Source organism: Euphorbia lathyris, chromosome 1, assembly GCF_963576675.1.
Source record: "Euphorbia lathyris chromosome 1, ddEupLath1.1, whole genome shotgun sequence".
Lineage (NCBI taxonomy): Eukaryota > Viridiplantae > Streptophyta > Magnoliopsida > Malpighiales > Euphorbiaceae > Euphorbia > Euphorbia lathyris.
Window position 1 is genome coordinate 9,414,332 of NC_088910.1, and position 16,680 is coordinate 9,431,011.

Here is a 16,680-nt window from a genome sequence, read left to right on the forward strand (position 1 = left end):
GTTAAAAACCTCAATCCTTACTTTGAAAAAAAAGTAAACCACAGTCCTTTATCTGAAAATTAGTGAAACCACGTGGGTTTTATTTGAAATTTACCCAAAAAAAATACCACAATTATCGCTCACAATGTCAACCACTCATTTTTTTTATTTAGACTTATCCTTTTTTATTTTGACAAAAAAATACAAAATGAAAATTCAAACACTGCCGCCGCCGTCACTTTTTCATCCATAAAATCCTTAATTTTCTTCTGAAAGTTATGAGGCAAAATTTAAAACTCTTTCTCTCTCTTTCATAGAATTTCACTTAAGTTCACTAAATCTTCGCCGGAGAAAAGGATAAACTCGAATCCGATGTGGAGCTTTTTATCTTCTTCATCAGTTGTAGTCTTAGCTTTCTTTGCTATCTGCATAATTGATCATAAAGCCTTTGCGCAGACTCAAACTAATTCTACTGCTGACCCTGATGAAGGTAAGTAATAATTTCAATTTATGCATCTAATTAATCATCTCTAAGGTTTCACTCACTCATCAATCTCGAATCTATTAACCAGATTTAGCGTTCGTTTGTTTGTCGGAAAATATTGTTGAGTGATAACTGGTTACCTGATTCTGCTTACGTGTTTGTAATCCGACGTCATTGATAATTACCTAGAAAACTAAGCCAGATGCATCCGAAGTCCAGTGAACCCGCTACGATGCCTAAATCAGTTTGTGCTTATGACCGAATTGGAGAGTATGAACTTGTTAAAAGATAGTAATTAACATATGTCAATACCCGTTTATTTACAGGGTTGTCACCTCTTTAGTAGTTCTTACTAGCTTAAGATTCCTTATCCTCAAGGATTCCAAATCCTGTTAGGAATCCTTTTATCTTGTAGGATCTAGAAGATTTTCTGTCAATTAGAGGTCAGAGATTATTACATTTGGGCCTCTATAGTCGTGTTTGGGCCGCTAAATCTCACACTGTCTTTTAATTCTAAAGAAGGCGAAAATGACGTCATCAAAATACACGTGTTTTATAATGATGTCTGAAATTGTCCCAACTTGCTAATGTTAATGGTAAAATTGTTCTTGGCTGCCAACGTTAGAGGTAAAATTATAGAATTTTAAACGTTAGGGTAAAATGGCTCGTGACGGTCAACGTTAGGAGTATTTTTGCACCTTATCCCTTTTTGAAAATAGTAACCATCCATCACTTCTTCTCATTTACCAGTTATAGCAAAATACCATAATTTTATTTTTCAACAATTTTTTTTCTTTATCTAATATTTTTTGGTAAACAAATGAGGCTTTTAAAGAAAAAAAAAAACAGAAATGTAGTGAAGCAAATGATTTAACCCCTTCAAAAACACTATATTTCAAGAAAATTCTGCTATAGTCTGAGATAAATGACATTTAATAAAAAAAAAATTGTACTTTTTTTGAACCAAAAAAATTATACTTAAAAATTTAAAATAAAAATTTAGACCAATTTTAAATGTAAAATATAAAATATAATATTATTTGATTTTTTTAGACCTAAATTAATATTATAACTATATTTATAATAAAAATAAGTACTATATGGTTTTCTGTAGATCTGTACATGGGTTGGGGTTGGATGGGCCTAACGAGTTTTTATGTAAAATGACTCATCCCAGATCCAGCCCAATCCGTAATTAATTTAGGTGATTTCGGATCAGAATGGACTCGAGCTTAAAAATCAAATTTCAAGCCCAGTCCATATAAACCCATCTAAAAAATATACATAATTTTATTTATAAAAAATAAAATTTATATTTAAAAATAAATATTAGTTATAAATATATAAATTTCTACCAAAAAAAAAAGTTATAAATATATAAATTTTTCTAATTAATATTAATAAGACGGGTCGGGTTGGGTTGGGTTGGTCCGTACTATTTTCATCAATCCCAAATCCGTTCAAAAAATAGACGGATTTTAACGGACTTGGACTGAACTGGGCGTAAGATTAAATTTCATTATCCAAGCCCGGTCAAATGGACACGGGCTTAGGCGGAACGGACGGATACCCAAACCCCTAGATAGGTCTAGTTTTTTTTGTAGTCCGTTTTGCTCTTCTTCCTCGACTTTACACCCTCATCAAAATAAATAATATTAATTTAAGCACGAGTAGCCATTTTCTCTTAATTTATTCCATCAAGAGCTTACTTTTGCTTACAAGCAACTCCTTAATTCGGTTCATGAACTTCGCTCACGAGAAATTTATTTAATACAAACTCCGTAGTTTTGAAACCTATAAAATTTATATAAAATGAAGTTATTTTATATTTTCCAATTATAAAAGTATTATTATAAAAAAAGGTAAATAATTTATTAGTCCTTTAGTTTTTACCTACCACATTGTTTAGTCCCTTATTTTGAAAAACACATTTTAAGGTCCATGTCTTTTGTCAATATTAACCTTGTGGTCCTTTTATCTATTTTTTTATATTTTTAACCGAACATATTTTAGCTTTTAGGACAACCACAGTACAATACAAGTTGACCATGTTACTCTGTTATCTTATATATACATGTTTATGCTAAAATATAATGATTACGAGCCTAAAAAAAACTAGACAAAAGGACCAAAAAGTTAATATTGACAAAAGTTAAAAACCATAAAATGTATTTTTTAAAATAGAGGACTAAACAATGTGTTAGATAAAAACTAGAGGATTAATAAATTATTTATACTTAAAAAAAAAATGTAACCAAACTTGTTTATTAACATATTTATAAATAATATAATGGAACTCGAGTTAGGGTTGAATTTTTTCATTCTTAAACTCTGTAGTTTATAAATCAAACCGAACACCGTTGAAGAGCCGAAAGCCGAGCGGCTTATGAGCCGGTCAGCTCATTTATTATTATTATTATTATTATTATTATTATTTATTAGCACAGTATAAATGAGTTGGTGAAATTGAAATGCAGCAAGAGCTGTGAACTCGATTTTTGAACAATGGGGAATATCAGCGATTCCAGCACAACAATGGAACATAAGCGGAGAGCTTTGCAGTGGATCAGCTCTAGGTTCATCTCCTACAATCGACGATCAGACATATAATCCTTTTATCAAATGCGATTGTTCCGCCATTAATGGCACTTGTCACATCATTGCCTTGTAAGTTCTGTTTTATTCTTCCTTTCAGTGTGCACACCATCTGTTTGATTTTATGCCCCACGGAAAAAAAAAGAAATTCATCTAGTTTTATGGCTGGCGACCTGTTTATTTGTTTTCGATTTGATTTGCAGGAAAGTCTATGCAATGGATGTTGCTGGTGGAATTCCAGATGAGCTATGGACTTTGACTTATCTTACTAATCTGTATGCTTTCTTTCTTATTCCTTTGTTCATTTCATTCTGTCTTGCACTATTCCTTAGAAAGATACATTCATTTCATCTTCATTTGAAATTATATAATTTGAATTAAGGTTTTTAGAGTTTTTCTATAGCTACTTTACACTGTTTTCAAACGGTGAAAAATATAAATTTCGAACAGATAAAAGATTAGGGGCTTAATTTATCTAAATAAAAGATTCAGAAGCTTAATTTGACCACAAATAAAAGATTAGGGGCTTAATGTATCTAAATAAAAGATTAAAGAATTTAATGAGCAAAACAAAATGAAATATCAGGAGCCTCGTGATGCTTTTTGCCTCATAAAATCATTCTGACCAATGCAGTGTATACAAGCTTACTTGAATATTGATGTGACATGGAAGACACTTGATTATATACCAACTAAGCGCCATGTATAGGGGCTGATGTGGCAACCATGTGCATGCCACATGACACATAGTAAGCCACAAAAAAAAATTGGAAAATAATATTCTTGTCAGTTGTGGCGTTTAGTTAGCATATAGTCAACTATCTTCTATGTCATGTCAATATTCTGGTGAACTTCATTAAAATCAAATATGAAGTTCATTGATTTTATTGAAAGAAAGTGAAGTTCGAATGTCCAGTGACGTTATTAAAATGGTCCCTAAATTTCGGTGACCATCAGTACAATTTATCCCAAATGCATGCTATGATATATTGTGTTGTCAAATGTACTAAACATGATTTCATTTCTTACAGGAATTTGGGTCAGAATTTCTTGACTGGTAATTTGCCTCCAGCAATTGGCAATTTGATTCGCATGCAATACATGTAAGCTATTCTAATTTAGTCACAGGACATGTGAATATATTTTTATATTGTTTGCTGATATTAAACTCATAATTATGTTAGGACCTTTGGCATTAATTCGTTGTCTGGCGAACTTCCTGAAGAACTCGGTTTGCTTACTGATTTAAGATCAATGTAAGCCTGAGAAGATGGTGCAGCAATCTACTGCATTTCTTTTTTTTTTTTTGTTTCAATTATATTAGTTGCAAAACAAAATTTTATAGCAACGTTGCTATTGGCTGCTGGTTCTACACAACTGCAATTTAGGGGTAAGATACATCTGTGACCTCTGAACTATAGCGCTACTAATAACATTATGATCCCTTGACTTTATTTTACGATGTAAAAATCCTTGAACTTACATTATATAATAACATTAAAGTTCAAATCACGGAAAATCCACTAAAAGAATTAACATTTGATGACCGGAATAAGGTTGACTCTCTCTTTATCCATTTCATTATAAATTATGGTCAAATATCTATTTCAGGTGTCATTATGTTAATTTTTAACGGATTTTCTTTGATTTGGACTTCAATCTTAAATAATAATATAACGTTCAAGGATTTTTCAATCTCAAAATGAATTTTAGAGGCTATAACATTAGTAACGCTATAGTTCAGGGGCCATGGATATATATTACCACAATTTAGTCATGCTCAATGATATAACCAGTTGTACAAGAGCATCTGGTGTTGTCTATTTATAGAATACATGACTTAAGGTTACTTGAATTCATTTGTGGTTTTGCTGCTTATTGTAGTTCCTTTGGATCAAACAACTTCTCTGGTCCTCTGCCATCTGCTCTAGGAAATTGTACGAAACTAGATCAAATGTAAGTTGAAAATATTGTTTATTTTGCAGTCTGTGTTTTAACTTTTTATATACACTCTTTACTTCTTGTTAGTTTGGATTTGCAAGTAGATTTTAGAGAAATAATCACTTCTATATAGGAGTGATGAATGACATGTGATAGTTTAAGAGTCAAAGACTAAATCATATACTTAATAGCTTAAGTTCTTGATCCCATTGGTTATAACTGCTTATGCGACAAACTGAAATTTGATTTGATGTTTCAACAAAAGATGATCATGAAGCGACATCCATATTAACAATAATTTTGTGTTCACAACTCCATATGTTAGAACAGAGGGCCATTTAGCAGATTTGTGATGCGGGCATCCAGTCAATTAGACGAGAGGGGATGAGTGGTGGAATAAGCCGGGTCAAAGGGGCAACACATCTAGGCAAAGCAAATGCCATTTATGTGAAATTAGACCCCACACGCGGTGTGGATTACTGAAATGAACATCAGAGGTTCAGCAGTAATCCCACAGCTTCTAGTTTAGCTAGAGAAGAACCTCTTTGTTGATTTACGATTAAAACCAACTCGTTCGTCAATAACCCGTATCATTTTGTTTACTGAAGTGTTACTAGTTAGTCAAATCAATTACATTTGTTCCAAGTTGCGCATGATTAAGGTCTATATATACTCCAGTCTGAGGGGGAGTATTGTAGAATGTATAGCTGGTTATAGAATGTATAGCTGTCATTCCTTGCTTAAAGAAATCAGTTTCCTTGATCATAGGAATGAGAATAAATGTGATTTATTATATACTTAGTTTAGCATGATCTGAATCTTCCACACTACCATGACTGGGGTCTCCGAGCCATAGAGTCCGCCAAAACACCTCTCCCACAGGTTTTCGAGCGGGTTGGAGGGTGGATCCTCCATGACCCTCCTTTGTTCCGCCCCTGCCTATGGTTATTGAGGGAGACCGAAGTTAGTCTTCACGCCTAATATAGTGCAATCTTAAGCTTAACATTTATTAGATGGTGCAATTTCAACTCTTATTAACAGAAGATGAGTTTCTTTTCATTAACAAGAAAACTAATGAAAATTCTTTACCTTGACAGTTATTTTGATAGCTCTGGAGTTAGTGGCGAGATTCCATCAACATTTGCTAAGCTGCAGAACATGAAAACTATGTAAGAAGATATTCAAATTTCTAACAAAAAAATCTTTTGAAAGATAATGATAAATATATTATGCGGATTTCTTTTGTGAGGAATTAGTAATTACTACCAATCATCTCAGGTGGGCATCAGATAATGCACTTACAGGCAAGATACCTGACTTCATTGGAAATTGGTCGAGTCTTGGCATCTTGTAAGACTAATTTTCTATTAATTTTATAGATTTTCTCTAGATCAAGTTTAATGTCGAAATTGGTATCCTGTAAAAATTAAAGAGAGAAAAATCCGTGTAGTTTATATGAGCTACTCATTAATGTCACTGCAGAAGGTTTGAAGGGAATTCCTTTGATGGCCCAATTCCATCTGCACTATCCAACCTAACTTCGTTGACAGAGCTGTGAGTGTTTTCTTCTTTTTACTTGGTTTTATTATATATTGCAAAAGTATGCTGAAACTAATAAAAGATAAAAATGTAGGAGAATAAGCGATGTGTCAAATGGGAGCTCTTCACTCGCATTTATTAATGACATGAAGTCTCTAACTCAATTGTAAGGCAAATAATGTCTTCTTATTATCATCATTGTTTTTCTGAAATGTAATATGACATGGAAGCTGATGTCCTGCAGAGTGCTAAGGAATGTCAATATTTCTGATTCAATTCCATCTAATATTGGAGAGTATCAAAATTTGACACATTTGTAAGTTATTTGTATTATTCGGACTCCCTGATGTGCATTATCATTCATAATTTATGTTGCACAGACACTCATTTTTAGTAGCGTTTCTGCGTTTCGTGTCCGTATCTGTATCCGTTTGAAGGCTATGTTATGAAGTCTATGTGTTAAAAATAATGTTTCACCATGTCCGTTTCCATTTCAGTGTCTTTGCAACATATTTATTATATATTTTTTACTCATGGCCCTAATGATATTTCCCCAGGGATTTGAGCTTCAACAACATAACTGGACAGTTGCCCGAGTTACTTTTCAATTTGAGCCAGCTTTCTTTTCTGTAAAATATCTCCTCTTCTTCACTTTTCACACATCTTTTACATGTATTTTGTATTTCAAAACTTGCTAATTCCTTCATTAACAGGTTTATTGGAAATAACAAATTAAATGGTACCCTTCCAGCATCAAAAAGTTCATCACTTTTAAATATGTGAGTATAAGGGTGTAAATTTCTGTATGTTTCTTAACTGGTTGGATGATATGCTTGAAGGTTCTTTCAAGGCCTAATACATCCGTAGTCTCCAAACTTGTCTAGAAAAGTCTAATGATTTGAAAACAATCGATGAGCCCCTTGAAGTGACATCATTCCCCCCATGTCCTACGTGCAGAACACGTGGAGTTTGGACAAGTTAAAGCTCGCATTACTTTAAGTAAGTTTAGGATGCCAATAGGTCAAGTCAAGGGGCCAATAACTCACTTTAAGTAATTTTAAGGAGTTAATTGGTTGTTTCCAAAGTTTGGGAGGCAATCGGCTTTTATGGCCAACTTGGAGAGGGTGTGTATGCATTAGGCCTTATTTCTACCTCTCTAGATCAGTTAGTTGATGCCTACATACTTACATTTTTCTTTTTATCAATTTGTTATTGCAGAGATGTTTCATACAATGATTTAGAAGGGAATATTCCTTCTTGGGTCAATGATCAAGGTTTACAAGTGTAAGTCTTAGGTTCTACTGTTATTATATTCTTTTGAATACTATTTCTGCAACTTGAGAAATACAAAAGAAAAACTGTTTAATTCTTTATGTTGTGTGTGCAGTAATTTAGTTGCCAACAACTTCACAGAAGACCTTTCAAACAGCAGGTAATTCTTTTGTTTCGATATTAATATGAAACATCTAAGTAATAAGGTTTATACTTAACAATAGCTATTATTCTTTTTATAGTCTATTCATCTAAGGCTTTTGACAGAGATCATAGGACCTTCAAAGATAGTAACAATATTTCATATTAAAAAACCATTAAGTTATGATAGAGATAATAATAAACGATATTTTTGAGCCTTATTTATGAGATTAACCTTTTGGATCAAATAGTTCATTGACATGGTAATATAGCCTCTTTGACCACTTGGTCAAAGTTCATTTCTGACAACTATATTCGTTAATGGAAATTGAACACATGGTAAGATGAGCCTTTGCTGTACAAGCGGAGATGTGTAAGATATTATAATTAAACTCATGTTGAACTTTATCTATCGGCTTAAGTTTTTGGGTCAAATGGTTTCTTGACAAACTGCAATTCATATAAAATGCTTTCATTGTCTTCTACTGTGCAATCTGACCTCATTCAAGGATACCTAAATTCAATAGATAATATCTATCTGCCTATTTGCTCAAATAATCAATTCAATGCTTGGCATCTGCTGTTATGTTCTTTTTTTGGCCACCTGATTTCTTTCCTCTTTGGCTTTCAGTGTTCTGCTATCAGGCCTGAACTGTCTTCAACGTAACTTTCCCTGCAATCGAGACCGTCCACTCTGTAAGTACTCTCTTCTTTGTATTTTGTTCTTTTGGAGTGGATGGCTAGATTTGATAGCAAGGGCATAGTAGGGAGGAAGATTTATGGAAAAATGCATATTTAATCTTCTGATTAATTTAATTTTTATTGATTAAGTTCTTCATCAATTATTTTTTAATACTGTCAGCTATTAATATGAAGTGAACCTTTAACCATTAGTTTGAGCTTTTAGCTAAAACGGTTCCATGACATGGTATCAGAGCCAGTGTGACCAAGTGGTCCAGTGTTCGATTCCTGGCAGCCCCATTTGTTGAGTTATTGCAGGACATGGTAATATGGTCCTGTGTTGTCACGCTTCAAGCCCAAGTGTGCTTTCGCGTGTGGGGGTGTGTCAGCTATTAATATGAAGTGGACCTTTAACTATCAGCTTGAGCTTTTAGCTAAAACGGTTCCATGACAAATACATTAAGTCGGAATACGTTAAGCTTCTGATCAATTACGTTTGAACACACTAAGCCTCTCTTGGACGTCCCAGTTATGTGTGTGGTTCAAACTCAATTTAGCACTCATGGAGCTACAGGCATGCCACTCTTTTAACACGTCACTTGACATAGATGGCCACGTCAAATAAAATTTTTCTTACAACATGACATGTCTTCTTAAAATAACCTTACCATATCAACCCCAAACTAACTTTACCCCTAATCGCTAAAGTAAAACAATCAAACTCATTTAGTTTAACTGTTTTACAGTGACATACTGACAGTTCCACATAACTGGGTCGTCCAAAAGAGACTTAATGTGTTTGAAAATAATTGGTTAAGGCCTTAGTATATCCATTTAAAAGATTAGAAGCTTAATGTGTTCAAAATAATTAATCAATAGCTTAATGTGTCAGTTTAAAAGATCGGGGTTTAATCGGTTAAAATTGAAATGGTGGACTCAAATATGCGTTTTGCCAAGATTTATTTACTGAAGGATACAACAATTCATACTGCAAACTTATACTGACTCCCCCCCTATTTTTGTCTTTGTGCAAAGATTCCCAATTTGCAATAAAATGTGGTGGTCCACCGATCAGTTCCTCCAATGATATTGCGTATGAGAGGGATAATGAGACTCTTGGTTCAGCATCGTATTATGTTACCGACGAAAGAAGGTGGGGTGTCAGTAATGTTGGGTTTTTTACTGGATCAAGCAATCCTCGATATACAGTTTTCTCATCATCTCAAGCCACAAATACTCTACAACCAGAGTTGTTTCAGACAGCAAGAGTTTCTGCTTCATCATTAAGATACTATGGTTTAGGTCTTGAAAATGGCAATTATACTGTCAACCTTCAGTTTGCAGAGATAGTAATTGAGGATGGTAACACATGGAAGAGTCTTGGGAGACGAGTTTTTGATATTTATGTCCAGGTTAGTCTTCCATTATTTTTTTTTTGGTGTAGTCCAAAATGAAGTTTCAACTGCCAATCTGTGTTACATTAAAACAGAAACTGATACGGAAATCAGACGGATCCAAGATTCATTTATACGGGTGCTTGGGGTGTTCTCTGGTGATATATGCAATTATTTTGGATGCTTTTGTTAAAAAAAACTTAAAACTCCGTACACAGTTTCCACGGAGTATTCCAGCGTTTTCCTGCAACCAGTGAATGCTCAAGCCCCTGGCAGTGGCACCCCCTTGGATCCGTCACTGATAGAAACTGAAATCAATAGATGATATTTGTAAAAATATAGGTAAAAATATAGAAAACATAATCATGTAAAAATTAAAAGTATAAGAGTATATCTATAAATTTTTAAAATGATATACAAGTCAAATAATTAATAGAGGGAAAAAAGATTGTTTTTTCATTTTGAAAGTGTAAAATACCATGTAAATAGAAAGAAATACATGGAATACATGTGATCTAAAAGACTAAATAAATATTCTAAACTTAAGATGATACAAACATATATATATATATATATACAAGAATAAGGATAGGAAGTGGACAAATATACTTATCCCTTTAATTTCTCCTTTGATTGCTGTCTGGAATTCTTCTGACATCTAGCTATGTTCACATTTGTTCATACTATAACAAAAAGCTCGTAGAAGATGATTAAGAGAATATTAGGGATTTACTGAATATGTGATTAGTATTAATCTACTTTTTGAAAACACGTTACATCCTAACAAATAAGTTTCTAACTTTTCTAAAATTACAGAATCCTGACCGGAAACATTTCATACAAGTTTCCAAGATTTTTGGTTTTCGAAAAACCATATAGCTGCCAAGTGCTAACAAAATGCTTCTATCTAGTTTTTAGTTAGGAGTTTATATCACATGTTTAGGAATGAAGACTATGATGAAAATGTTTCTGCAAATTTAAAACTTCCATTTGTCTGTTTATTATTTAAAGTGCTGAAGTTGTTATTTCAGGGGAATCTCGTTTTAAAGGATTTTGACATAAGAAAGACGGCAGGTGGAGTCTCGAAGCGAGCAGTTGCTAGGGACTTCCCGAATATTCGGGTATCTGAAAATTACCTTGAAATCCATTTATTTTGGGCTGGAAAGGGGACTTGTTGCATCCCTTTCCAAGGTGCATATGGGCCTTCTATTTCAGCGATCAGTGCTGCTCCAGGTATTGACGTTGTAGCTAGTAAATTTTAGGGAAAAGTTAAAAGAAAAAACTTGCAGTTTCACTGATTTATAAGTAGAGGAATGTGGTATTTTTCGTTGCAAAAGAAATTATGTGCTTCAAACCGTTAGCAAAAAAAAGAAATTTGATTAACAGTGATTTTGATGCCATGGCACATTAACTTTGTTGATGTGACACAATGAATTATTGACTTCTGTTGACATGGTAAACAGTGTTAGTCAAATTCATTTCTTTATTAACTGTGTAATATAACCTCTTTTGCAACAAAGAATACCGGCTTAATACATCAGGGGCCTCTATACGTGATCAAATAATTTGATTGGCCCCCTAAACTTTGAATATGTCCCATTAGACCCTGAACTTACACACGTGATCTATTGACCCCTTGAACTTTCTTAAAGTAATCTATTGGTTCCCAGAACTTGCTTAAACTAAACCTATTGGTCTCCTGAACTTGCTTCAAGTGATATGCGCTTCAACTTGTCCAAATCACCACTTTGCTGTGCCACATAGGACTTGGGGGTCTAATGAAACATCTCCAAAGTTTTCAGCTAAAATACCACATTTTTCTACTTGTAAATTCATGAAACTACATTTCTTTTTTAATTCACCCTTTTATCAGGCTACTGAGTTCTGAGTTTATTTGCAGAATTTGTACCCACTGTTAGTAACAGACCTCCAACCAGTAAAAAAGACAGGACTGGTCTAATTGTTGGAATTGTTGTTGGGGTTGGTGTATTGAGCTTTCTTCTTGTTTGTGCTGTTTTCTTTGTCATTCAAAGAAGAAAAAGGCAAAGCACCTATGATAATGATGAAGGTAAACCAAACATTCATGCTTTTATTTCCGAGTAGATGCTTCTATTGGTTAGCATAATCTAGGTTTTATAACTCATTTATTTGTTGTAACAAGTTAATCGTGTAGAATGTCGTGTTATTGTTGATCCACATTCAATTTGGTTAATTAATGGTGTCAACCATGTTAATTTGTTTAAATTTCATGTTGTACCGTCTGAACATGTTTATTAAATGGTCGTGTCAGGGTTGACCCTTAACGGATCACCAGAGTAGGTAGACACGATATGTCAAATTTTGACACCCGTAACCCTCATAATATATATGTTTTTCTTTTAATAACCTATGAATATGTTGAAATGCAGAGCTCCTAGGTCTAGATGCTACTACTTTCAGCTATGCTGAACTGAAGACTGCTACAGAGGATTTCAGCCCTTCCAATAAACTTGGAGAAGGAGGATTTGGACCAGTTTATAAGGTATGAATGCTTTTCAAAACAAGGATAAATAAAGTATACTGTTTCTTTTTCTAGCAGAATATATTCGGGTAAAATGCACCGATGGTCAATAAAAAGTTTAGGGTCTATTTTAGAGAAATCACTTAACTTCACATTTGATTTGAATATTCACGTGACATAGAATAGAGTTGACTATATATCAACTAAGTCCATGCTGGATATGTCCGACCTTTATGGCTGACGTAGTAAAAATGTGGGAATCACGTGTGTGCCACATGACACATCTTAAACCGCAAAATTATTTTTAAAACTCACATATTTTTCTAGTGGCGCATAATTGATATGCGATCAACTGTCTTCTATGCTACATCAACCTTCCGGTGAGTAAATATACAAATTGGCTGAAATAACTTTATTGAAATAAAGTGTGAAGTTCAGTGATTTTATTGAAATAAAATGAAGTTTACTGACATTTGTGAAACATATCCCAAAGTTCAGTGAGTCCTTACCTGAATGTTGTTCTTGATAGGGAAAACTTAACGATGGGAGAGTGATTGGTGTTAAGCAACTTTCTGTTTCATCCAACCATGGAAAGAGCCAGTTTGTAACAGAGATTGCTACTATATCTGCTGTCCAACATCGTAACCTTGTGAAACTGTATGGCTGCTGCATCGAAGGACAGAATCGGATTCTTGTTTACGAGTACCTTGAGAATAAGAGTCTTGATCAAGCTCTATTTGGTATGATATTTTTGCCATATTTTCATTCATGCATACATGTGCAGTGGCGGAGTCAGAACAAAACAGTGGGAGGGTTAATGGAAGTGTTAAAAGTGGCATATTTTTTGGGACTAAGCATCAGGGACGGCTATTCCCGTCTTAGATTCCGTCGTTAATACCAAATCCATGACAAATTTTCAATGCATTTTAATTAAGGTAAATTGCAGCTGGTAACTGAAGTTCGGGATCTCTTTTACAAAGGTCACTGAACTTCATTTTCTTTTGGTAAAATCATTTTGATTATTTCAGACAAAAAAATCAACGGAATGGTGATGTGGTATCCATGTTAGAAATGATTGACTTGTACATATGACATGACAGCCGCATGACAGTAAAAAAAACGAAACTTATATTTTTTACTTAATTCAACTGCTTGGAACCTCCACGTGGAAGCTATAAAATGTACTTCTTTTGCTGTCATGTGGCACGTACATGGCTGTCATGTTACACGTAAAAGTAAGTTATTTCCAACATGACTGTCATGTCATATTTAGGTGATTTTTTCTGTCTGAATTGATAGGAATGACTTTATTGAAATAAAAAGCAGAGTTCAATCACTTTATTGAAACAAAATTAAGTAACTTTTGTGAAATTGACTCCAAACTTCATTGAGCACTAGTCAATTTCCACATTGTAATTACTGACAGAAATTTACGTCGGTAATTGTACTTTTTCTTTATTTCCGTGATCCCTACAAATCCGCCCCACCCCGCGCCTGAACATGTGTGTACATATTTCTACTGTAAAAAGCATTTTGAAATTTATGGATTGGATGATTGATACAGGAAAAGGAGGTTTGAATCTCGACTGGAAGACACGTTATGAGATCTGCTTGGGAGTAGCCAGAGGTTTAGCTTATCTTCACGAAGAGTCGAGGCTCCGTATCGTACACAGAGATGTGAAGGCCAGCAATATACTGCTTGATTCTGAGCTCGTTCCCAAAATTTCAGATTTTGGTTTGGCTAAACTTTATGACGATAAGAAGACCCATATTAGCACCCGGGTTGCAGGCACAATGTAAGATCACCTGCCTTTCTCATTCTCCTACAGTTAAATCAAATTCTTATTTACTTGTTTTCTAGAGCTGATAATTATATGCACGACCCGATAACACGTACGAATCCAACACAAATTTAGTGGGTTAGTGTTTTAGACAGGCAATGACTTGATTTTTCTACAAAAGCACCTAAAAAATATCAATTGAGCTCTCATAGATCACTAGATAGCACACCAAGCCCCTCGTGCCGGTGAATCCTAGATCATCACTAGTAACAGGTCATTTTTGGGGTGACACGAAATTGATACGTTATTTTTTGGATTGAGTTAAGATTGATTTGCTAACTGGAAAATGACACGAATGTTTAAAATTATTACTAGGTTCTCTCATATTTTTACATGTCTCCTTAATTCATAAAGGTAATACAATTATAATTATCACTTGGAAACACGACTTGAACCTCCCAAATATATCATTCTTAATAGAGGTAGATAGTAAAATCCCATGTGGCTTGTAAAACACATCACACGAAGCTAACATGATATTAAGAGCTAACATGATATTAACGGGTTAAGGGTTTGTTAAGTAGATTTTAGGTCAAACTTTTAGATGGTCAATGTTAACATGCTAATCTAAAAATGATATAAATATTTGAAAGTATTACCATATCCTCTTATATTTTGAAATGTCACCATTAACATAGGTAGTAAACTTAATGTGACCCGCAAACAGGACACAAAATTAGTGCTAACCCGATTGGGTTGACACTATTATGGTATGATTTTTTTTGGATTGAGTTAGGATTGATTCATTTGACATTAACACGATATCTGACACGACGTTCACTAACCCAATAATTGTATTGATTCATTTGACATTAACACGATAATTGACACGACAAGAGCACGGGCACTAACCCAATAACTGTATTGATTCACCTGACATTAACACGATAATTGACACGACATGAACACAATACTAACCCAATAATTGTATTGATTCATTTGACATTAACACGATAATTGACACGACACGAACACGATACTAACACAATAATTGTATCGATTCATTTTAAATTTACACGACACGAATACAACACTAACCCAATAATTGAATTGATTCATTTGACATTAACACAAAAATTGACACGCACGAACGCGACACTAACTCAATAATTATCATTCCAACTGCAGAGGGTATCTTGCGCCGGAGTATGCTATGCGTGGTCAGCTTACGGAGAAGGCTGACGTCTTTGGGTTCGGAGTTGTGGCTCTAGAAGTCATAAGCGGGAGGCCAAATTCAGACTCAAGCCTATCAGATGAAAAGATATACCTTCTTGAATGGGTATCATACAACACTTCACCACACTAATTTACTACTTTTAGCTACATTTCAACCATCTTTTCTCACCTATATATACCTTCTTTTTGCTCTCTAGGCTTGGCATTTACACGAAAACAACCGCGAACAAGAACTCGTAGACCCCAGATTGTCGGAATTCAACGAGGAGGAAGCAAAACGTTTAGCTGGAATTGCTCTTTTGTGCACTCAAACATCACATAATCTTCGGCCATCCATGTCTCGAGTAGTAGCTATGCTATCCGGTGATATTGAAGTAAGCACAATCAGTTCGAGACCTGGATACCTTACCGGCTGGAACTTCAACGACACAAGTGGCAGCTTCATGACTGATAATGTTACAGGCGGAACTGATACTAGCTCTTACAATATGTCATCTTCAAGTACGACCATTGTTGCGGATGTAGACGATCCCCGACTATGTTCCAAACCAATGCTCCAAGAGATCATTGGAGAAGGTAGATAAGAGCGTAGAGCGATGATGTGAAATTCTAGAGTACTCCCGGTGTATATGTTCGTTTTTCCTTATTTATGTTTCATTTGATTTAAATTTTGTAATTAATATTCAATTGTATGATAGAAGAGTTTATGAAGAGGGAGAAGCCATTTTCAGCTTATATATCTCATCGAATTGAGAAAAAATAGTTGTCTATCTTATAATTCATGGGTTCAGGTACCTACTCGGCCTGCTCAGGCTGCGTCCGATGAGCCATGTTTGGATAGACGTTTTTGGTGAAGTACATATTTTATTTTAATGTAGGAAATGGTTCTAATTTAACTTTTAGCATTTCCATGCAAGATCAATTTTAGCGTTATGTTATAAAAAATTTGAAAAGTCTAGCTTCACCTTTATTTTACTGTTATTTAATTACATCTAAGATATTTAATCACAATTTTTTTTTTTTTTTGTCAATATGTCTAAAATGTTTACTGTGTTACAAATAACGAGGAAAAAATGTATGGAGCTATTTCAGGTTATTGACAAACTTGTTTGGAATGTCTGATGTGACTATTAAATT

At 34.1% G+C, this 16,680-nt stretch overlaps 1 protein-coding gene across 1 annotated transcript; it reads left to right on the forward strand.

Moving 5' to 3' along the window:
* Positions 1-225: 225 nt before the first annotated feature.
* On the forward strand, positions 226-16,280 carry LOC136221423 (probable LRR receptor-like serine/threonine-protein kinase At1g56140). The gene is made up of 24 exons (XM_066008891.1): positions 226-469; positions 2,941-3,130; positions 3,262-3,333; positions 4,090-4,161; positions 4,243-4,314; positions 4,943-5,014; positions 6,097-6,168; positions 6,278-6,349; positions 6,482-6,553; positions 6,633-6,704; positions 6,783-6,854; positions 7,096-7,167; positions 7,252-7,317; positions 7,757-7,822; positions 7,926-7,970; positions 8,583-8,647; positions 9,668-10,044; positions 11,058-11,259; positions 11,927-12,094; positions 12,435-12,547; positions 13,056-13,266; positions 14,091-14,322; positions 15,496-15,646; positions 15,741-16,280. The coding sequence occupies exons 1-24, from the start codon at positions 352-354 to the stop codon at positions 16,125-16,127; spliced, it is 3,111 nt and encodes a 1,036-aa protein (XP_065864963.1). The 5' UTR covers positions 226-351; the 3' UTR covers positions 16,128-16,280.
* The last annotated feature ends 400 nt before the right edge of the window (positions 16,281-16,680 follow it).